The sequence below is a fragment of the Toxorhynchites rutilus genome, chromosome 2, assembly GCF_029784135.1.
Source record: "Toxorhynchites rutilus septentrionalis strain SRP chromosome 2, ASM2978413v1, whole genome shotgun sequence".
Taxonomy (NCBI): Eukaryota; Metazoa; Arthropoda; class Insecta; order Diptera; family Culicidae; genus Toxorhynchites; species Toxorhynchites rutilus.
Window position 1 is genome coordinate 314,025,576 of NC_073745.1, and position 24,518 is coordinate 314,050,093.

The 24,518-nt window shown below is 37.3% G+C and overlaps 1 protein-coding gene across 2 annotated transcripts in view; it reads left to right on the plus strand.

Moving 5' to 3' along the window:
* The first annotated feature begins 855 nt into the window (after positions 1 to 855).
* The window catches only part of LOC129767556 (uncharacterized), a 79,642-nt gene continuing 55,979 nt past the window's right edge, over positions 856 to 24,518 (plus strand). The window contains exon 1 of one of the 2 annotated variants that reach the window (XM_055768574.1): positions 856 to 1,326. In XM_055768574.1, coding sequence (XP_055624549.1) covers positions 1,309 to 1,326 — 18 coding nt within the window. In that variant the 5' untranslated portion in view covers positions 856 to 1,308. The remainder of the gene's footprint in view (positions 1,327 to 24,518) is intronic. The other variant, XM_055768572.1, reaches the window with a different exon arrangement.

Here is a 24,518-nt window from a genome sequence, read left to right on the forward strand (position 1 = left end):
CTCAAGGGAAACAAATAAGAAAATGTCCAAAACGACTAAAGCTCAAACAATCGAACATAATCGTACATTTTAGAGAGGAAAAACACGTTGAACTAATTGTAGCAAACTAGAAGGCGATTATGTTGAAAAATACAATTTACACGTAAAAATGTCTGTTTTTGCTTGTCAAGGTCAGTTACTTACCATACAGTCCTCGTACATTTTATAGAGCACCCGTCGAATTATCTACTGATTTTTATCGCTTTGTTTTGAAAACAACTAATTTGCGATACGTGTTAAGATTTGATATCCGCCGGTTTGAGCGTTCAAATGTTAGCGATCGGCACCCTATTTTTGATGCACACTGGTGTATGTTTCAGGTGACATGAATGCATTATGAACAATTCAGTGGCAGTCCACTTTTATCGTCGTATACGGTGTGTACAATCACCACGGCAAATAGGACTCATCTAATCGATTTTGCCACGCTAGCAAAAAGGGAGTGGTTGTGGTTATGAACTTCAAGATGTGATTGTATCATTCGTTTAAACATGGGTTTGTTCAAATTCCTGCAGCTGAAACAATTCAAGGGCCCGCGTGAAGGTATGTTCGCTAGAAGGACCCGAAAAGGAATGAACGCAGCAACACTTACCTGTACATCGTTCCCCAGTTCTGCTCTGGCAGAATACATGGGCAGAGGTTCACCACTGCTCAACCCAACAGCCTGAGCGATAGCTTGCAGCGAGACTGCGCAACATCGCGCAAGCCGCCCCAACGAGTCGCGTGGATCCACCAAACAAACAGCGTGTTTGAGCGTTGTTTCGCGCCCGGCTGGGGGCTTCCATCCTGCATGCGCAACGGACCGAATGTTGCGCCTGGCAGATGTTAAAACCAGAATGTAGGGCCCGTCGAACGCACAGTCCGGTTTAAACAGTTGTCAGGGAACGGCGATCCCCACAGTCGCGGTTTGGCTTATCGTGCATCAGTTTGAAGATAGTTTATATTTTGGTCTGTTGGTGTGATTTGGAGTTTTTTTTTTGGAGTTTAGAGAAAGAAGCAAATCCAGTTCGTTCGCAGAGTTCCAGATTTGTTGGCAGTTGAACTTGGACACCTGAAGGCTATAAATAAGGAACACATTCGGAGTTTGGAAAACAGAGTAACACACGAGTGAACTTTGCAAGGAACAGAAGCCTTATAAGGGATTTGGTGATTTTTGTGCTCTGCACAAAACAATAAGTGCTGTGATTTGAAAGTGAATGCTACCCTACTGCTGCTAGGAAAGATACAAGTTCAAGTTCAAAGCCCCCAGTGACAGCCAAGAAAACCAAAATGAGGTTGATTTTAGTGGTAAGTGTGAAGATTTATTAGGCCACATGAAACGCAACAATCGGGACACCATATATCGATTGTAATTTGTCCCCATTCGAACCTTATTTTCATAAGCAGTGTGTAACACACTTCTTCCAATCAGTCGGAGAGACGGTTTCTGGCTTTTGCCATCGGCGATGTCTTTCTCCCCGGAGGAGAAGGTTGGGACGACAATGATGGCGTGTTGCTTTTGCCAAACAGACATTCACGGTGTTTTCGTTGAAGATCCGTAATCGGCGGAGTGTGGGAGAATCAAATTATTTACAGTTACGCTCGTTGAAAAGCGATACAACTTTTCCGTGCCCCCGGACAGAAGGGAAGAAGTCGAGTGGACGCAAGTGGATGCGATTTATGCGGTGTAATAATTATGCATTCAATGCCCCTTCGTCGACTGGGATATTGAACTTGTCGTTTATTTATAACCGATGATTTGTTTTTTTTTGTTGAATTTGACATGGGTATTCACAATTAGATTCGTAAAATTATTAGTTTCTTCAACAAAGTGGTTATTCGCAGTTATGAAAAATATAATAGGTATATTTTGTCGTATAATTATTTGAAGAACAATTGGCACAGATGGAATATCGTCGTGCGAAGTATTAGAAAGTATTGAAAAAACTGAAATATCGGAAGTATATCTGCGTGTCAAAAGAATTATTATACCATGGAACTCGCTACAACTATTGTTTATATTGTTAATTTTTTTGCAAACTAGATGCTAAAATTCAAGGGTTTAAATCTTGCAAACCATTTTTAATACTGATTTTCTGTCAAAACATGTTCTACATGCGTATCGCATTTTTGCTTGCACATAACGTTTTTTGGCTAAAAAGTCGATAATGTTGTTTTTGGCAGTCTATTTTGTGTATGATGAACATTATAAAAAATGACAAAAACTTTCTCATAATCAAGTTTGGTCATATTATTTGTCATACAATGCTGCTTGAGTGTGTAATAAGGGTTATGCAGCTGCGTACTACAATAGGGAAAAAATATTAGTTTAAGTAGAACCAAATTTAATTATTCCAAGTTGCTTACACAGCTCGGATTTTTTAAATGTTGAAAGACTTCCAGAAAGGTTCCAGTTGACTAGATATGGTAAGCTCATATCTATCGGTAAACAGATACAAGTCTGGCTAGACGAAGAAAGAGTATTTACGGTATTCGCCGGACTTAAATCTCTATTTAGAGTATCTAGTACCCGGTCAACAATACTGTTGCCTCACATTTCATTATTACTAATATTGCTGCCTTATTTGGAACATGTTAAGGATGACCTACAAAATTCCAAAGTTTTTTTTTTATCCCTTTTGTTTATTTTAGGCTCATTAGCATTTTAGCTGTAACAGAGCCGAATTTTAGTCGTGTACATGTCACAAGTTTATCATATCTATAATTAGCACCAGTCTTCCATGTTTCACAAAAAACACTGTATCCGGGATAAACATGTCCACGCTGCTGTTCACAGTTTTGTGTTTGAATACAAACATGATTTTTTCGTACCTATGTTTGAAAATGTGACATGTTTGTATTCGTAGTATGTTTGGACATACGATGTTTAACCCCAATGTTTCACATGATGTTCGAACATGGTGTACAGTTTCTCTTGCATTTTCACCCCAAGCACCGGCAGTGTGTAGAGTAGAAGAAGCGAATCGGACACCACACCACCACCACTCAACGCGTGGTATGTTGGTATGTTGACATGGAAAAAATGCTTTCCTATCATGACAATGGGTGCTTCGTCTAAAATATTGGGCAAATAAAATAAACCTGTTTATCTGTTATGAACAAAATAAACATCGATTGATATCAAGGTTTTTCACAATTGGTATAATTATTTAGTGCACGCATCAATTTTTATATTGAATTCATGTAACATTCGCTATTATTAGCTATTTGAACAGGTACTAAAATTGAATAGAGCGTGGCGGATACGTTTAGTTACCCACAACAAATTTTGATTACAGTATTTCTATAATTTTAATCGAATATAAAGTACCAGAATTATTCAGCAGTGACATGTTAGGCGTGACGATAACCACTCGACCACGGGAGCAACAATTTTGGCTGGATCTTTGAATACAAATGGTCAATACTGCTTGTTCGCGACGAACGCGACCCGAGCTATAAAACCAGCGAAGAAGAGGAGAAGAAAGCATGATGCAATCGCATGCACACATAGCATATGTAGTGCAGTGTAAGTGTACCTTTTAGTTTTTTCCTTTATTCAGTTTGTGATAACATCGATAAATTAATGGTGTGTTTTAGCCGCTGAAATTTCTCTGCTGGTTCTGCTGTGTGCCGCTGAAGGTTGACTCTAAAACTAATTTTTGGGTATTTTTTTTTGGTCAGCATTTGTACGACGTCGCCCGCTTCTCCAAACTTTAAATGCCAACATGCACGCAAAAAAAATCTCAGAAAGCTTCTTTCTATTCAGATGTTTTCTTTGCACGAAACCAAGGATTATTTAATCAGACTTGCAAAATGTGCATGAACTCATAGCCTCTTAGTTCGTGAAATTTTTGTAATGCGAACTAAATTTCAAGTTCGTTTCTGTGAAAAAGTATTCTATGAAGAAATGTTTTGGGATGAATAATTTATTTCCGTGTATGAAAAGAAACGAAACGAAAGCAATGAATACTGCGACATCGGGTGATATGTTTGTACATGATGTTCTTGAATTATCATCATCGTATTTGTTCTCACATGTTTATGTTTGTGTATCATTGTTCGTGTTTGGGATAGACATTCAACACTAGCGAAAATCATGTTCGAATTCAAACAAAAACATGGAATTTTCACATCGTGTGGACATGTGTAAGTGTTTTTCGGAAGACTGATTAGCACATTGCACAGTTGCTATTTTTCGGCGCATTCTGAGTATTCCCTTCTATACCATTGCATATGGTACACATTTACACAGTAGCCATTTAGGCGTAAGAGTTTCCTTCTGTTCTTCCATTGTCTAGGTAGACCGGACAGCGGAGACTGTAGATTGATCATTGTTGAGTTATTTATAGAACATCAGCCCGATGTGTCTTGCAGAGCAGAGCAGTTGTATGGATGAATCGATCTTATTTCGACCGTGAATCGATCTCCATCGCTGATGATTGTTGCGTGGACGTAGTTATTTTGTAACAACACAAATATGGCCAATGAGGGTTCTGAGTTTTGAACTCACGATCAATCGCTTACTAAGCGAAAAAAAAATCCAAAGTTCCAAAGTTTAATTTTATTGGGTAATTCTCGTTGTGTGTCTTGTAGGATTAATTGGCTGTTTCTAGTATAAAAATTTGGAAAAACGATTTTTTCTTAATATTTCTGAAGTTAAAACATTTAATAATATGCCCTCAGGAGGATTCCTTGGAATTCTCATTATTTACCGAGTTATAGTCATTTGAGTGAAGCGGCTGGTAGCGGCTTATCCAACGATTGAGACTCGTTTTCCTAGAAACTTGTTTTTTCAAGTTGGCGCACACGATATTCAAGTTCTTTTCAATTATGTTATTTCTAATTTGTATGAAAATAATCTTTGTTTAACTCTCTATCGCATGAACAAATGAAAGGTTGTAATTTTTCAATTTTACAATTTTCCAAAAATTGGCAATACAGGTCGGACTCGATTATATACAATTTTGGACTTGATTATATTCAGTTTGAATTTTTTTTTACATTTTCAACATGACTTGTTTCAAGAAAAAAAATGTAACTTTCAACGTAAGAGTGAAATTCAAATGGCTATTATACGTTCAGTTGGGTGAAAATCGTGATTTTTGAAGATTTTGCTTGAATTTTCACCATGAATTGTTTATACCGATATTGCAGCGAAATTAAGCAAGATAGAAGTAGGGTGCCGAAGTACAAATTGTAGAGCGGTTAGAGAGCTTTAATTTAATTGATATAAACAATCAAGTTTTATATGAATGCTTAGGATAAAATAAATGATAACACATTAAAAAATATTATCTTTTAAGTTTTCACTTTCAAAATGTTATTTCGATCCACTAATTTAGATGTTCTACTATTATATCCTGTACTAAATTTTCTCATCTTTCAAATGGAAGCAACAAAATCGTCGTCCGTAGCGTACTTTTTAATGTAGAGCAGTCTGATGCATCAGAGTCCCTAACAAAAAAAGTTCTCTGTCATTGTTGAAATTCGAACATAAGCGTAGAAGTATTTTTTCATCAAATATGACTACTTCTGAGATGCTCTGGATGAATTTATTTTTTTCGTTGGAGAAAGGCGTTTTCGGACTTTGAGGGGATGCATCAAAAATTAAATTCTTCTTTTATATTTGAATAACGAAATATACATCAGATTAAACCTCGCTGATCCCAGAAAACACACAAAACTGTTTTCTTTCCGATGCGATCCGACCTTGCGGTTGATGTAGCAGGTTGGGCAGGATCAACATCTGATTTTTTGCGCTTGAGATTCTGTCCAACTTCTATAAAACCACCCTGATTCTATTTTGTTGCAACACAAACAGTTAGAATTTCAACAAGATACATTCATACATTGTTACATTGCTTAGAATAAAGTATATTTAACAGTTTCATTCAAAAGAGTTGTTTGTTTATTTGTTGCGCTTAAATATGATGATTTCAGCTGTCCAGTTTCTATAAGACCACTCCAAAATTCATAAGTATTATCAATGAAAAATTCAAAACGATCGGCTGATTAACATGTCAATAATTGGTAACCTTGCCACTTCGACAAATAACCTGGAAAATTCGTGTTGGAATACTGTTTATCAAATTCTGCTGAACGGATTTCTGATATTTTTCCATGTTTCCGAAATTGCGACCTTGAGCTCTTCAATCGTGGTGTACCGTTTTCCATCAGTGTAGATTCTGCGTACAAGGATCCCCCAAGATTTTCAACAAGAAGCTTTTCCAGAGTCCCGCCCAAACCATGAAAGAGCCTCAACCAAAATTCCAGGTTGAAAAATACTGTTCCTCCTTCCGTAAATTACTCCAGTACCATCAGGACCATCCAAATTGAACTTTTTTTCGTCAGTGAAGACATACATTACATACTTATACATTGAAGAACTTTTCGTTATGGTATATAGCAAAATGTATTATTTTGGAAACAATCTTTGTTACAACATACCATGTCCCACTGTAGGTTCATGTGAGATTTCGCAAAACTCAGACGTCTTCCGATGTGAGATGGTGTAGGATGAGGAGGCTTCGATTTACGTGGAGCTCTTTCCTTCTTACCGTGTCCTTGAGGATTCGCCAAATAATTGAGCACTACTCGATGGGATCGTCCAAACTGACGAGTAATTTCTCTGATACCAACATTTTTCTTGGTGAAATGCATCGAGTTGTCTTTCTTCTTTCTCCGTGAGCACTTTTCCCTTCACTATTTTCCACATTTATTGATCAAAACAACTAAAACAACGAAAAATGTAACTGGTCTTATAGAAACTTGACACTTGAAAACACAAAAACATTCGTTTACTGCGCTTGCACATACACATATGAAAATCATGCAATGTATGGTAGTCACCAATACCTACACACTAGAATATAAATTGAAGCATTGTTTACAATGACACAAAGCAGCAACAACATCACCTGGTCTTATAGAAGTTGGACAGAGTGTAGCCACTTTTCACCCCAGGACCACGATCTGATGCAGAAATGATTATTTTCTTCTGTATCTGGAAAGTTTCCGCAAATTCTTTCTACGGGTTTCTTATTGTCCGTCGAGTTATTCTTCTAACATTTAGGATGTTATTCCATAGTTTTCAAAAGTCGAAAAACGGTTGACTGGTGAGCATTCAATTATTCTGCAAGTTGTTAAGTTTGGCCATCATATATCGAAGATTAGTGTTTTCAGATATTGAATATTTTGATATTGAATTAATTTTTTCTCAACTTCAATTTTTTTCTTTTAAATTTTCTTAACAACTGATACTGATTTTACAACTTTATCAAATATTGCATTCGTGCTTTTTTTATTTTATGAAAAAAAGATCAATGATTGTTAATACGCCCTCATGAAGATCATTAGAATTGATCATATGACCGGAAAATGAAATTGAAATTCGTAAATTTATACTCTAGAAACACTTTGGAGCATAGAAGAGAAGTTAAAACACAATGTGTAAAACTTGGAAGGACTCAAAGTAAAACATTGCCTTGCTACAAAAAGGTAGGCTTCGCTGAGTCTGGAGTGATTTTGCCTCACGATCCCTTTGGAAGTCACTACATATAGAATGGGTGATAGGATATGACAATAAACATTGTTTCCAATACGCTGGTAAAGTCATAGCCGAAATATGGAGTAAACAGTATCCTCTGAAAATCTTCGAATGCGTAAAATGTTTCATGTTGTGTTCACGACAAACGCCAGCTGAGATACTGTGTCTGGACAAGTACGCAGTTGGGAAAAGTGAATCAAATATCGAAGTTTAAAATGAACCTCGCTTCCTGTAACAGATCATATGGCCAGTGGGCATGGATGCCATGGACAGAATTACTAGAATCATTAGATGCCAGTGCCAGCTGCAGAAGAAAATGAACACAAATCTTTATAACATATCATTCATTTTCTCGAATTTCTTCTTTTATTTTTATCAAATGACTAACACAAAATATAACATGAAAAAAATCTAGAATTGTATATAGGCGTTATTCTACTATTTCCTTGATTATTTGAAATAAGAAAATATGGATGAATGTTCACGTGGACAACAGAGGAATGGGTTAGTCAATGTCAACACTTGTCCACGGTGGGAAGGGGGGGGGGGGAGTCTAAGAACGTACTTTTTCTGTCCACGTGGTGTATGTACAGCCCATTATAAAATTGAGTTTGAAAGTGTTTTCTAAAAGTAAAAAGGAGAGCATAAACGTGAATCTTTATCTTTCTCGGTCTGGGCTGTGTATATGGCAAAGTATGCGAAAAGCTTTAATGCGTGCTTATTTACAATGTGTCACTTGGGTTAATTTCGGGTGTAGGTATGCTGCAGATCGCAGATTTTCCATGCTATGCTAATAGCGATTTAGAATAGGGATAAAGGGATACAAAAATTCTGCAATTTTCATCGGTTATTAATTAGAACTGTCTTTTTTGTTACTGGTCTTAAATACAAATACAAGGTTTACTGTCGATTATTTTCGACAACATGTATTATTGTCATACGGAATAATCCATGAGGTTCAGATCTATCGAACGGAGAGGCCAATCATATTTGACCAAAAAGTCGATCTGACATATATCTGACACCAGTTCTGAACCACAGTCGCCGTGTGAGATGGCACTCCGTCCTTCTGGTATGATGATCAGAATTTTAAATTTTTTGAAAAAATCGCCTTTTCGCTTGTTTTGCAAAATTTTTTTATTACTGCGGCATAAAATTCCTCCATCGTCTATAAAAGATGAAAACTCACTGAAATGAAATAAACGGAACTTCCAATGGTTTGTGTCAGCGTAGTGCAAAACTACACCAATACGTAGGCTGCTCGACGCATGCTACAAAGTCGGAAAATGTGTAGAACTCTTCTCCCTGATGCTTCCTCATGCTTCTCTTGAAATCATTGGCAGAAGTCTATCAATTGTGTAAAAGATATATCTCACAAGTCTTGTTTGAAACAAATACGTCAATGAATAGAGCTCTAATTATCATGTTTTTTTCTTTTGTTCACCAAGAATGAATCAAAAAAATCTTTTTTTACTAAAAAAAACGACTTGGTATAAGAATCTCTACATTTTTTCTAGAATAACAATATTAGCACCATAACCGAAGGCTCGGCTTCTTTCGGTTTTGCATCTACACCCAAAATTGATTTTATATATTTTTTATATATGGTACAGAGACACATTGCAAATAAGCACGTATTACTTTGCCACATATGTACACGGCCCAGACCGAGATGGATAAAGATCTCCTTTATAGTCTCCTTTTTACTCTTAGAAAACGCTTTCTAACTTCATTTTGTAATGAGGTGTAATATTATCACGCATTTACGCAACAGCATCATGAGCCATGTGGATAGCGTGGTCGTGTGAAACAGCATTACATTACAGCCGGCCTTGGTTCGATCCCCGTTCACGTCGATTGGACTTTTTTTTGGGTGCAATTCCAAAAAAGATGAAAAAAGAAAAAAAATGAAAGAGATGCCTGCTTCCATACAAACAAACATTTTAAAGCGTTGGGGGACAGATGATTTTATTTGCTCATTTGACGCTTCAAGACACGAAAAGGCATGGTTTCTGCCGAAAATGAAATGCTTTCTGGCAACGCTAGTTTTGGTGTACTAAAGCATTGAGAAGCAGACTCTGTAGCTTTGTGTGTGTGTGTGTGTGTGGATCCATGGCCACATCATACCGGGTACATATTGTGTCTAGTAGGCAGATTTTTAGCCAAGGATATTTTTCCGGCGTTCACTGGTACACGCGTATTTTCGAACTTGCTACTCAGAATTCAATTATGGCGTATTATTTGGCATGGAAATCTACATCAGGTAAAAAAAGAACATCTCAAATACACTCGTCACAAAAATTTAAAGGAACAGAGTGCGGAGTCAAAATCATTCATGTAAAAAAGCGTTTTTTAATCTATTGAAGTAGACAATCTCGTTGAGGAGCGCTATTTTTCCATCAAAATGATATCTCTTTCACTGGTGCATTTGGATACCTTCAAATTGTTATTAAAATAATAAAATCTGAACCAGGTACTAATAAAATGACGCAGATAATAACACAGTGTTGAGTGAAATGTTTTTAAGAACGTTAGACCCTTTTCAAAAACTGAATTGAGAAGATCACAGATACATGTCAGATGCCTTTAATTAATCCACATTGGTTATCATATCCGAGTTACTTTCATACATATCGTGGTGACGGCTGATACTCGTTCTGGCCGGAGAGTCTTCAAAGGAAACTTTCGACTTGCACCTGTATATGCATATCATAGCTTTCCACTTTAAAATTAATTTCAGAATCAGAACCCATACCATGTACTTATTGAAAAATCGCCAAGGATATAACGTGGGGAAGACGATGTTTTTTCGTAGAGAAACATTAGACCCTTTCAAGAAGAAAGAGAATTTCATCAGCATCAACGCGGATTGGAAATCAATGAAAAATGTCAATTCTCTTGAATACAAACTTTTTTCGACAAATTGCAGAATTAGGCAACCGTTTCATCGCAAAACATCAGTGTTTATTGAATCATAAAATCAGCAATTTTGCACGACCACTTTGGATCTCTTTCTCCCTTATTTTCCCTCAATTTTATTGACGTTGTTGTTGGTAATAACGCGAGATGAAAAATGAAAGGTGGGAAGATTTTTTAAATCTGTGACGTCACAGATTTTGTTTATGTATATTACTTTTCTTATATTAGTCCACTACATAGGAAAAGTGTTGTTATTAAAAGTAAAAATAAGCAAATGAAATTAACGAACTAGTTTTTTTTCCTAAATCAATGCTAGCGTTCAAAATCATTAAGGCCCGACATTTTAACAGAAACTGAAATTTCAGTATTTATTTCAATTCAATTCAATTTTACTTCTCGTTACGTCGACCAAAAACGTAAACGAACAAAGTCAGAGTCACGCAATCTTTTGTTCCTTTGACGGATTAACATTTGACAGTGCATGTGAAAAAAGGTTGCACGTTGTTTTCATGTAAAATGAACTTGAAAAAAAAAATTTTATTTACCCCGTATGACTTAGATTGAGACGAAAAGTTTTCCGCTTGCGTCTTAGTTTTAAACGACTGAAGTGTTCAGCCCCCTAATTGTGAAAAAAGTAATTTCAATTGCTGACAAAAGTCAAACTTCCATGAAGTTGCTCTAGAATCCAAACATAGCAGACATTAGAATGCTATTTCTGAAATAAAAAAAAAATTAAACATTTTAGTTCGTGATATGTTCTGTTTTTTTTTCATAATGCGAAACATATGATTTGGAAATCTGTAATTAGCTTCTGTATATCCTCTTCCAACGTTATTTGGAGACACAGTCTATTTGTACCATTTGAGTAACTGGCTACTCCTGGCTACTAACACAATCAAAGTTCAACACAACCATAACCCGTGAATCTTTCCACCTTCTATTCTTCATCTCGGTAATCGGTAATAACGAATGGCAGCGTATCGCTGCTGAAACAAAAACAAAAAAAGACCCCAATCGCACCAGAAACGGGACGGATGAAAAAAGCCTTAGGAGATCTTACTGTGTAAAACGTATCATCGTGCTGTCGCTTAGTACGGAAGCACGCTCCGCAATGGCCCCGTTGAGAGGGTACCTATTGCCGTGTCGATTGGTTCGTTTCGGCTTCGGACGTGCGAAATTGACAGCCATGAAAGTGGTCTTCCCCGTGGGCAGAGGTGCAAATTTTCCACGCCCGTTCATTTTAATGGCTTCCCGGAGGATGTGATCCCGTGTGGTTCGTATGGTGTGGTACCTCTGGGGAAAGATTGATTCTCCATGTTTACTTAACTACTCTGTGGTTTGCGGTTTGTGTGATTAGTGCAAGATGAGAACGCTACTTGAAACGCATTGATCCAAATAGCATATTTGCGCTTCTTAGACCCGCATTACGCCGAGTAAGATGGTACCATCGTTTGTCATAGATCATCCGTGCGATGAAATGATTTATGCAACACGCAAAGTCCGAGGAATTGAAAATGCTCGCAGCGAAATAACGGTTCCCTATCCAACGCTCGAACAAAGTGGCTTTTTGTGGAGAGTTCCTCTTGGGCATCGCCTTCTGTCTTAAATTAATCGCTTATTAGTTAACACCTCTCGGGGAGTAAGCGTTTGGATCCGCTTAATATTCATGGGACGGATTGAAAAAATAATACAAATTGGCTCGCGACGGTCCAATTAATGGTGTTGAGGGAAACTGGCACATTGCCAGCCGCCCAGAGGGGACCACAAACACGTAGAAATAACCTGAATTACCCATTATTTTAATTTAATTTATGCCTGATATCAATCTGAAAGATGAATTCAATTGCCACCCAACCAACCAATCCAGTTCTGTGGCGCTTGATGGGCACACGGCGCATGGATCGTCCGCTGCATGGATCTAATCAGATCGGACGGCACACGCGTCCAATGAAGATGCCCATCTAACGTTATCGGCTGAGGCGCCGCCGCCAGAAGATGTGCACCGTGACGGTTCCAAACTTCAATTACCCAACGCTGAGTAGTAGTACTTGGACGAGATGCGGTCAAGGGCCTGCTGGATACGGTGCCAACTAATAGTGCTTATCTTTCGCTTCGCCCGAACCTCTTCCCGGTTACACAAAACGGACGGATGATGCCGTGAATCGCTTTATTTATGCACACGAACTTCAGTAGATGGTCTTGGCCTGAAAGTATCCGAGAGTGGAAACCGAAAGAAGCAATGTGGGAGATTTGGATTAGCGATACATTCACATAATTATAGCTCAATTATCTGGAAAGCCCCTTTTGCTTCTTCAGTTCGCCGGTGGTCGGTAGCGGAAAGAAGACTTCTTGTGAGCGGCGGTAAAGGAAGCACCTCTTGTTCCGAATTTTGAGTGTCTGAAGGGTCCAATATATACGTACGTATTTTTGTGTGAAGGTGTATGATGAATCGTCTTCGTTCAAGTGTCTTCAAGTGTTACTCTAGGGTTGTTGACCTTTTTGGGAATTGCCTTCTAATTTAAACTCTTTTTTAGTGAACCACAAGCGATCGGAATATGTCGATATATGATTTGATTTGAATTGAAATCTTACACTGAATTTGTGAAATAAAACTTGTTGAGTTTTATTTTTCTCTCAAAATATCGATTTAAAGCTAGAGAAAATAGACTTACTATTTACGCTGACTCGAAAATGAAAAAGACTCATAATTATGACAGTATAATTTCTGGTTGTGTTTAAACGACTGTCGACCGCTTTGATGATCGTCTGGTAGCTGCATCGAAGATATGGTAGTCGGTCACTCGTACCTTACTTCTGAAGCATTTTTAATTACACAGATTATCTCACCATTAAATATCGGCTCCGTGGCAGAATTACACTATCACGCAAGGCACAAGGTTATGAAGCGTCTTGAGGTTCTGGAGCGGATAACTGACACCTGTCACATTTGGATGTGATTCGTTCGAATTGTAGCTTCGTTTGACAACCACGAAGCAAGATATTGTTTACAAAAGGTGTGACTCTGCAGTGGTCACGCACTTCGCTTTACCCTAATTTTCAGGGTTTATCGTGAGAAAAGTTCCCAAAACGCGCAGTTTTTATCTTTGATGATTTAAAATAATCCCAAAAGGTTACAATTTACATTTTACAATATATTACAAATTTTACAATTTACAATAAAATTATATTCTCAACAACGCTGTTCAATTTTGTTCAATCTTCAATTCATGTGTAATCTATATATACTTTTTGTTTATCAGAAAAAAAACTGGAAGAAACTAAGACGATTTACTAATTGGGTAAACAAAAAATCTTCTAGTGGGAAAGTAAATTGAAAAAAAAAATGGTTTTCGTTGCTTTTAATACATTGTTTGGACTATTGTGTGCACGTGTAAACGTGACAACCATTACTGTATTGAAATTGAAAATTGAAAAATGTCGTTACTGGACAAATTGTTATTAACCATTTTCTTTGATGGAACCTAGGTTGAGTCCCAACAAAAAATATAAAAAAATGTGCGAATCAAATTATTGCATACAGCATTCTCGGGTGAGAAGCATATTTTGATATACAATTTGTGACTTTTGAGGAAGCATCTTTCCTTTTCCAACTAATTTTAAAAATCCATACAAATTACAATGTCAGGACATAAATAGCTGTGATGCTGCGTATGTTTGTTGGGTTCCAAAAAGCATGAATGTTGTTCTTGATACAGATACAGTAAAACCTGTTTATTTGATTTATTTTTAAACGAAGAGGCAACATGTCTCAACGTATAGAAGAAAAACAAAACGAAATCGAACGTTGATCACAAATAAAATTATTAGGATTTGGGATATTTACTCAAGGAAACTTTTTTTATGCGGTTCCTATCCCTCGCACAAAAACAGGTTTGCCTGTATTGATACCGCTGAACGATAGAGGGAAAAAACGGTTCAAAAGAACTGGTTCACTTAGGTGACCGGTTAGCGACCGAGCTTTTATCCATCGCAACTCCATGGTCTGGTTTCCTTATTCGTTCTTACATTTTTTTTTCGTGACGGACAAGGTGAGTCCGATGCATATCATGAATAATTCTAGATTTGCGACACTCTATATCCTAAAGTTTGACGAGAGCCTGGTGTAAAGGGTTAAACGTTGATAGAGATTTTATTAGTAAGATTGTTGTCTAGCTATATCGTACTCAAAACGTTCCGAAAAGAAATCAGTAAATGCATAGTGCATTATGTTACTTCTTATTCCTATTTTAATACAGTGCAGATGTAATGTGAGCAAACTAAAAGCACTGCACTGTGCGTTGCGCAGCGAAGTAATACAAATGTCAAGTTAAATCAGCATAAACATGTACTGTCGATTGCTCGCTGTCTAGAGCGTCATTGAAATACTGAACTTATTGAATATCCAAGAAGTTTATCAGTATCATTAAAGCAAAAATAAAACATCTCCAATGAAAACATCATTCCAAAACAGTAATCTACAAATTATATAGTAGAATCCGTTTAATATGACTACGCTTATATTGACCTATCGTCTATTACAGGATCTTTCAGATTAAACGCTCACGCAAAAAAATCGAATAGCTCCTTATAAAAAAATTTTTCGCTCCGTCGATGGTAACACTGCATTCGCCACTCCGGGACGATAATTTTTGGCTACTCGTTCAGTCTGATCGGATGATTTTTAGTGTCAAGATGTACAATTTACAAGACCGTGTATTTTTAGTGAAATCGTATTACTCGAGCCATCGAAACCGTAATAAAACTTTGTCCTCTTATGGTAAGAATTTCAACATTTCTCGTCGTCGATTACTTCCTGTGGGGGTACATGAAGGACCGTTGCTACGTTAATAAGTCACAAAATTTGGAGGAACTTAAAGAAGAAATAACTCGGATTTTCAACAGCATCGAAGTCATAATGTTAGAGTTGTGCATTAAGAATTTTGCTCACCGTTTAAAACGCGTTATCGAAAAAAAGGGGTGGTCACATCGAAAATGTCCTAAAATGAGTTTTATTTTCGTTTTTTAAAAATAAAAATCGGTTCACTTTTGTAGAGGTTATTAAAATTTGTTACGTGGGCGTAACAGAAAATGTCATGTCATGATCATATTGCATTTGTATATTATATATGTTATAGCGATATAAGATCAATATAAGATCAAGGACCATATACGACCCAGACCGAGATAGATATAGATTCACACTTATGTTCTTCTTTTTACTCTTAGAAAACACTTTTCAACCTCATTTGATAATGAGGTGTAATATTATCACGCATTTATGCAACAGCACTAGTAGCTATGTGGATAGCGTGTTCGTATTAACAGCATTGTATCCAAGCCAGCTTTGCTTCGATCCGCCGTTGACATCGCTTGGACTTGTTTTTTTGGTACAATTCCCAAAGAGATGAAAGAAGAAAAAAAAGATATGTCTGCACCCATACATACAAACATTTGAAGCCATTGAAACAGATGCTTTTATTTGCTCGTTTCACCCATCAGGACAAGAAATAGAATTTTTTTTTCTGCCGAAGACGAACCGTTTTCTGCCAACGATAGTTTGGGTGAAAAAACAGACCACCAGCAATGTAGAGAACATTATCAAACGATTTTATTTGGCTTGACCTGTTTGTATGTTTGTAATTTAGTCTGTATGTCTGTGGTGTTGTCGAACATCGATAGAAATTTGATTGACAGATGACAGATGACTATTGTCAGATTGATCTGAAATTAGGAACACGCCTTTATCTCTGTTGCTTTATTTCTGCTGCTTTATCTCTGAGTATTCCGTGAACTTGAAAAAATCCAATATGGCGGCCGCTACAATATTGCGGAGTGCCTATTTTTTCAAAACCCTATCAATATGGGTATCGAATGAAAGGGCTTGACCCACAGAACACAGTTGTTTATGAAAAATATAAATCCAAAATGGCCATCATCACGAAATGACATAGTTAGTGGTTTCATCATATTCAATCATCATTCAAAAAATTAAAAAACCTCATGTTTCGGTCATTTATTCGTTTACGATATTTGTCTGTAGCAGTATATCCACACAAGCATTCGTGAGGGCTGTGATGGAAAATCGCCTAACCATCTTCCAAATCGTTTCAATAATTGTCTTCATTCTCCGCTGGCTGAGATCTTTTCGAAAGGGATTGTTCATACACAACTTGTCCTCACGTTTTGCAATATGTTTCGAAAACACACAAACACAATTATAAAAGTAGAATGGTCTGAGCCATGGGGCACGTACGGAAGTTTGACGTAGGACTGTGATTGTTCAGAACTGTTTTTGTTTTTTTTAATGTAATTCTTTTTATTGTTCAGAAATCTGTTAGTTTAACTCGATTAAAATTCAAAATAGTAACCCTGAAAAGAGCCGTTTGTTACATGTACTCATAACCGTCACACGGTTTGTAACGAATAAGAAATGGAAATTAGCTTCTGACACGGAATTCAACTGTCCAACTGAAAATGATTATTTAATATCATTGTTACAAATAACAAGGTTACATGAATATCATATGAATATCCTGCCCAATTAACGAACGATCACAGTATGGGTGACACTTTCCTCGTTGCTTTGATGAAATCTTGCATGAAATTGGTGTGATGCATAAAATCTTGCATCTGATTGCTTCAACATGTTTACATTCGAAATCTTGCTAATTTGTTAACATTCATGGGAACGTAGTTGAAAGAAAGCATGCATAATACATGATTTACCTTCACATCCGCTCGCAAAACATACCTCTTTGATTTGTGAAATTGCTCACTTGTTTTATCATTTCCATTGTTGATGTCTCAAGCGAAAAAAATGCTGGATAAATTTGCCGTCTGATGGTATATATTATATCATATGTAGTAAGAACGATTCTGCGTAATATGCATTTGAAAACTCTTAATAAACGTTACATTTTTCGTAGATCAACCCCCCTATATAGAAATCGAGTCTCAGATTACTTTAACTGACACTTATCAGTTAAAATAATCTGAAGTTTCCGGAGAAGTTCAACAAGAAAGGTTTAATCATCACATTAATTTGTTTTTCCATTTTTCAAGTAACCTTTTTTCAAATAATGGTCAACTATGACAGTTCCATTACATTGTTCTTTATATGTTTTGACGAAACTCATTTTTAATGGAAGGACTATGGGACTATTCCTTACAAATAGGAACTCGTTTGGCGGCTCGAATTGTGTTCTTTTACCGTACGAAATTTTTTTGAGCATTTTAAGCTGGATTTATATGTTCAGCAAATTGTAGAGAGATCCTACATCTAATTAAATGCCCAAAAATCCAAATTAATCTCATCTGTATTACCGAAAGTATTCATTATGACCTTCGGTGATCATTAGTGAAAAAGATCATTTCAATGTATACGCCAATTTTGATGCTGCCGGTCCGGTCCGCACAGAATGAAACCATATCCCTTCAATATCTCTGAAAGAGAAATACTTTCTATCCCGATCCATTCATTTCTTTTCACTGATTACTCATCTCAGCCCCATAATTAGCATGCGTACGATAGTTTGGCAAACGTAAAAAAACACACTTTCTATAGCTAAACCGCTACATTCTTTCTCCGGCCGGTCGCGCAAAAACCGAAGGAATATATTCGCGCAGAGTTCAGCCAACCCTGGGACTTAATGCGCGCCGCGGTAATAATTCCTCATAAATATTGATAAGTATGTGCGCTACGTGTGTGTTTGAGCGTCGTGGACCCTGCCAGGAAAGGTAGATAGGTATCCATCGCTCTGCTCTGCTGAAGATTGGAGATGGGCTCGAAAATCAGGGTCGTTGCGTCAGCACTTAGCTTGCGATTCTCCGTTGCAAATGTTCTCCAATCTGCGCGTAGTTAACTTCTCGCTCGAAATGGCCCAGCCAAGAAACGGCAGTGGGAAATCGTTAAATGTATGTTAAGAGAACTTTTGTGGAACATTTCAGCTTTTTAGCAGCTTATTTGCATAATTTTTCTCTTCTGGTGGTGGTAGATAGCCGGCTTCATCTGTTTCTAGCCTGGCTAGAAGAAGATGGTGTGCGATGCTATCCGAAATAGCACTGGAGATTGCAGGGTGTGAGAACGATTCGCAAAAGAAGTAACATATTTGGCGAACGAAAGGTAAAAACTGTGGATAATACTTCCATGGAAGTACAGTTTTAAGTTCGATGAGTCGCTAAGGTTATAATTATATTTTCTTGAATCTTGACCATCCACCGTTACTTGTGGCTGCCGGTGGAGGCAAGGTATCTGATGCAATAAAATTTAATCTCAGTTTTTCACGCACAAAACCAATTGAATAATCATGTGGTTTCAAGATTCTGATTGAGCCCTAATATCGGCGAGACTAATGATGCGTGTAATCTTTCACTGCCCATGGCAAAATTATTGAGGTTCAGATCTCCACAGTTGGCCTCAAACCCAGCGCTCGCAAACTCGGAACGAAGAGACGATCATTATCTCTCCCCGTCACCATAATGAACTAGTTTTTACGACGCGATAAATTTTGCCGGTAGCAATAGTTCCCTTCGAGAGAGCACTCTTCGTTTGGCGGTTAACCACTCAACCCCTGCGTGAAGTTGTGATCCTTGCTGATGGCTCTATTTCCTGCAGCTTCCTCCCGTAATTGTTCCCGCCGAACGGTACAAGGTTAATGTGGCGAGTGACTGCACCAGTTGCCTCTGGACGCCCTCCAGGGAAACATCCTTCAAGAAACACAAGAACAAACTGCGCGCGTAGGCTTCCCGTCCGAGCGGCTCAAGTTTACGGCTATGATCTTCGCGTCTTGCGTGGTTGGACACCTCCGCCCGAAGGTAGCTTTTGGTTTTTACGTTCGATTTAATGGAGACACACAAAAACTGCACTTCGTGTGGTGTTGTTCAGTCCCATAACAGTGAAGCTGGATATTATATGAATGCATTTTTTTTATTTGGATTGCAATTTCCAGTGGGAGTTGTTTTTGTGGAGTTCTGGATTGGTGGAACAAAAAGAAGTGAAACAGAATACCTTTAACTATTTATGGAGCGGGACAAGGTTGTATAAACAGTATCGAGCCCAAGTTGAGACAAGTATTATATTCTTAGTATCTCACAAACGAGTGTTGATGAGAATGAAACGCAGCACAATTGTGCTATGTTGCGACGAATTCTACGCTCTCGAAACCCAGACTCGCAATACCTGATATACTCCCGGAAATATCAACTCGTACGACTTTCTGGAACAAGTTCTACTTTGTAGTTCATGAATAATTAGCAAAAATACTAATATGAGATGGACAGAGCTTATATTTATTTGTAAGAACAAAATCATTGTCTCGAGTAGAAAATGAAACGTTACATTAGGATTTTTTTCGCCATGATATTGTTCACAACAAATCAGAATACAACAAAAAAAGACACCTTAAATCGGAAAACACATTTCCTTCTTCAAATATCTAATGAAGTCACAACGCTTATTATGATGTAATTTTGAAACAAATGGAAATTCAATTTTCCGACCCTCCTTCATTGTTTTCCGATTTTTCTCTCCGTAACATTAATCTACGAGAAGGGATGAATGTAATAAAATAAATTATATGACTCATATAGGACCGTTCCTTCATCGGGTTTTGCGCTTACCAATACATTTGGCCTTAGAAACGATTGTTTTAGAAATCATAACTCGAAACTCAGATGGGAGATTAAAACACGTAAAAGTTGTTGGGAAGTCAATAAACTATTCAGGAAAAATAATATTTTAAGTACACCGTTAAAAATTCTTACTCAGTTTTTTTTTTAATTATTATTAAAAATATTTATATCTAAAAATAACCGCATGAAGTTCTCTTGGTAACTCTGAGTTGAGCAATGCTTTGCCAAAGTGAATATTGATCAGACCAGTGAGTTACTCTTTTCATTCGTTGTGTGTACAAATCGCAGCGGAAATAACTCCACGTGAGTTAGTGTGTCTATGGTACATGATTGTGGCACTCTCACTCTCTCCGCTCAGTTTAGCTTGCCATGACTTCTCATTCTCAGCGGTACAAACTTAGTTCCACAAACCAAATCCGATCAGAAATACGAAAGATCGTTGTGAGGAGTAGAAGAAATCGTTTTTGGATGGTTTCTTCATATATGCATGTTCATCCATGGTATCTGTTTTTGTGCTGTGAACAAAAATTAAAAAAGCCCAGTTTCTTCAACTCAGCTACTGTGTTGAACGGACGTGCAAAATTTTTCGCTTCAGAATCCATTCTCAGAATATGCACGAAGCAAGCAGGGCACAGAGCTTGCACTGATGGATCGAAGCAAACAGAAAAGAAATATGAATGGAAAGTGTTTGTGTACGATTGAATCGCTCGTAAGCATTGTTGATTTTATTCGTTGTCAACGGTAGATAATGTTGATGAAGGAACAAATGACGAATTGACTGTAATGATGATAATGATGATGTTTTGAATTATAGAGGTTTTAAATTTTTCATTCGCCTCTAGCTTTGTAAAAAACTTTCTTGGAAAACTGAACCAAACTCTAGGCCTTGAAAATGGCCATTTAGAAAGCCTCACTGCCGCTACCATCTGCTCGCTAACTGAATGACTGATGAATTGTTAACGATTTACTAGTGACATTTTTTTTCGATTGGTTATTCAATTTTCCTGAATTCGAGAATTATTTGCGGGTCAAAAATGACGTTCAAAATGTGCCATCGAGCGAAGTTTTCAAGTAGGTTTTAACGGGTTTGGCAACGTGAGGGTGTTTATTCGATAGGATGAACATTTATTATGGGGTAACTTTTTGAAATACGAGATGATCATTTTCATTGGCACCCTAATATTAATATAGACCGCATAGTTTTACTAGCAACACTAGTATTCGCTTTCCGAAACTTCATCATAGAAATTTGCTAGTTTGGGAATCGATGTTTTCAGTTCAGATGCCGAGCTTGAGCAACAACGAATCACTAACGGGTGACGTTCATTCAAAATCTTGAAAGTTTATTTTCGAAACAATATAATATACCTATTATGGTTGTAGTGAACGTCGCCCCTCGAACACTACGCCACTGGTCCCATGTATCATCGTCAGTTGTATGAGCTTGGGATCAGAACTTGATCATTCAAGCATGTCTTCAGCCACTTAATTCTGATGAAATTTTTAGAAGAAAATTAAGCTCTTTTGGCACTAGTCATGCTGCGACATTTCTCATGCCTAAAACATCATCCAAAATATGACGAACGGTTCTCGACGATCGGAACGAACGAACGGTTGAAGAAGCTCTCTCATGTTTTCGAGATGCTTGAGCTAGTTGAGATAGAGATAGTTGAGCCACGAAATATATTCTGCAACATTTTCATCGCTGAAAATAAACAAAATGACTCAACAATGACAATTAGACATTTAGAGAAAAATGTTCAGCGGGAAGATTTGAAATTACAAAATTACAAATTCCCAGTATATATTTTATAGAATATATGCTTGAGCTTGTTCCATGACGTATTCAATGTGTCGAAATTAACCAGCACTTATTGCTGCAGCCATCTAGAAAAATTAATCGATCCACATTTCCAATTGAATAATCAGCTTGCGAATGTGATTATAATCCCATAGAGAACCTTCGAGCTATCTTGACTGGAATGCAGTTGAACACATTCTAGATATGTCACATTTTTGACAAAAAAAATTGTGAATGATTCATTTTATGAAAATGAATAAGGCATACCTTAATAGCGCAAATGAAAAAAAGAAATTATAGGGTACAACTCAACAAGTGTCTAAGACTCTAGTAATGGCGATATGTCTCGTGATGGGAGCTTGGTCCAGCTAGAATTCTTTTCTCCGATGCTCGCCCAAATAAGCTTTTTAGACTTCTGCTGTTGCACTCAGCTTTAGAACTTAGTCAAGCATTAATGAAAATTACGCAAATAATATACAAAAATTTTAAGAAACATGTTACGATCTATGGATTTGGAAAAGTGAGGAAACTGACCAACAGAACTGCGACGAGTTATATTGAAAATTGAATATTACATGTTCTATGTTCGCTTTTGCATTTTTTCTTTAGTATAAAACGATTCAATTTGTTTTATTTTGAATTCTGTTATCCAAAAACTTTGAAAAAAAGCGTTTTGACTTAATCACACTGAAAATGATTTAATCGAAACTTAGTGATTTTCATTCTCTAGATACAGATCACGCCTTCCTATTGACTAATTCTGGACGTTTGGTTAGGATCGCTGCCTTTAAGCAGTACTTGTAGGAATTGATCAGGGCTCGGCAAAGTCATATTTAACTGAAAATTGCCAGGGGACTATGAAACAGTCAACCTTCGCATTCAATTGGACATGTGTTTTTGCTTTTTCCAGCAGTTTATGTTGACACAGAAATCAAAAGTCATTCAAGCGCTTCCCTTGCTGTCTGCTTTGCTTCGTCCGTGTTCATTTCATTTTTTACCGTAAAATGAACTTAATGACATATTGAAATGACCCCCCTCTCAGACTAGTTTGTTTCTCTCTCTCTCATTTTCAAATTTTAGATGAGTTCACGGCAGGTAAATAATGAAGCCATTCATTAATGGTGTAATTACTTTTAGCGTTAGAAATCAAGTTTTCGTTTCACTTCAAATAAGATTATATACGCGGGTAACGAAGTACATGTCGAGGTGGAAGAGTGGTGGTTAAGTGAGGTCAAATTGAATGAAGAGGCAGATTTAAATTCATTCGCCATATCAATTAAACCAGCCATTTACTTCAACTAAAATGAATTAACGAGCGATAAGAGCGAAAATAACTGATGAACGAGTCATGTTTGGCAGCGAATGCGTTCATTTTGACTCAAGAACAAGAGAGAGGAAGACGTTTTCGGACTTGAGCCTGCTCGAAATGAAGCGACTGGGAGGAAAGTCAATTTTCATGTTTCGTTTTTGAAAAGGTTGGACCCTGAAATTGATCATCTGCCTACTTGGCAAAAGTTCATGATATAGACTTCCCTTTCAATCCCACCAGGTATAGGGCATGACTTTCATCAAGTGAAGAACGGCTTCAGGGAAAGTTACAGGCTTTACGTGGGGTTACAGGATTACCCCACGACTTATCCCGCTCTACATTGTTTTGAATTATTTTGAATGCCATGTTTTCGTTACTTTTACAAAGCGAGTCGCTGGTGGAGATGCGATTGATTGAATTCCGTCAAAGAATGTGGGACTCATACATCATAGCGATTTAGGTAACCATGCTTCACTAGATGCGTTTGGATAGAATGAAACAGACCTAAATCGGATAATTCCTTTCTCGAGTTTTGCTCTTATCAACACATTCGACGATCCATTTTTTTATATATAGATAGAAGACGATATAGCAGTGCGTTTTATCACCATAAAATCTATTTCAACTTTCGAACGAAGATCAATTTCGTTACCGCAAACATCAAATGGACTACCAACGCTCGTCAATATGTAATTGTAGAACACATACGAATTGAATTTTTCGAATTTTCCCATTTTCCTTCAGAGTTTTCCGAAAATTTTCAATTGTCATGTTTGGTTGGAATATGCGTATTATTTTTATGGAACCCCTCTCCATTCCAGAGAAGGGAGGGGTGTCATGCCATCATAGAAACATTTCTCGTACCCGAAAATTCTCACATCCCAAATTTGGCTCCATTTGCTTTATTAGTTATCGAGTTATGCAGACATGTGTGTTTCATTTGTGTGGCAGCTTCCCCTTAGAGAGAGGGGAAGAGTGTCGAACCACCATAGAAACGTTTATCGATACCTAAAACCTCTATATGCCAAGTTTGATTCCATTTGCTTGATAAGTTCTCGAGTTATTTAGCGCAACCCATGCAGAAGGGGAGTTATGTCAAACCACTTAAAAAACGTTTCTTGTCTCCTAAAACCTTCACATGCGAAATTTGGCTCTTATTGCTTGATAAGTTCTCGAGTTATGCAGACATTTATGCTTCATTTGTATAGTAGCCCCCCATAGAGATGGGGGAGGAGTTTCTAACCACCGTCAAAAAATTATTGCACACTAAAACCTCCACATGCCAAATTTGG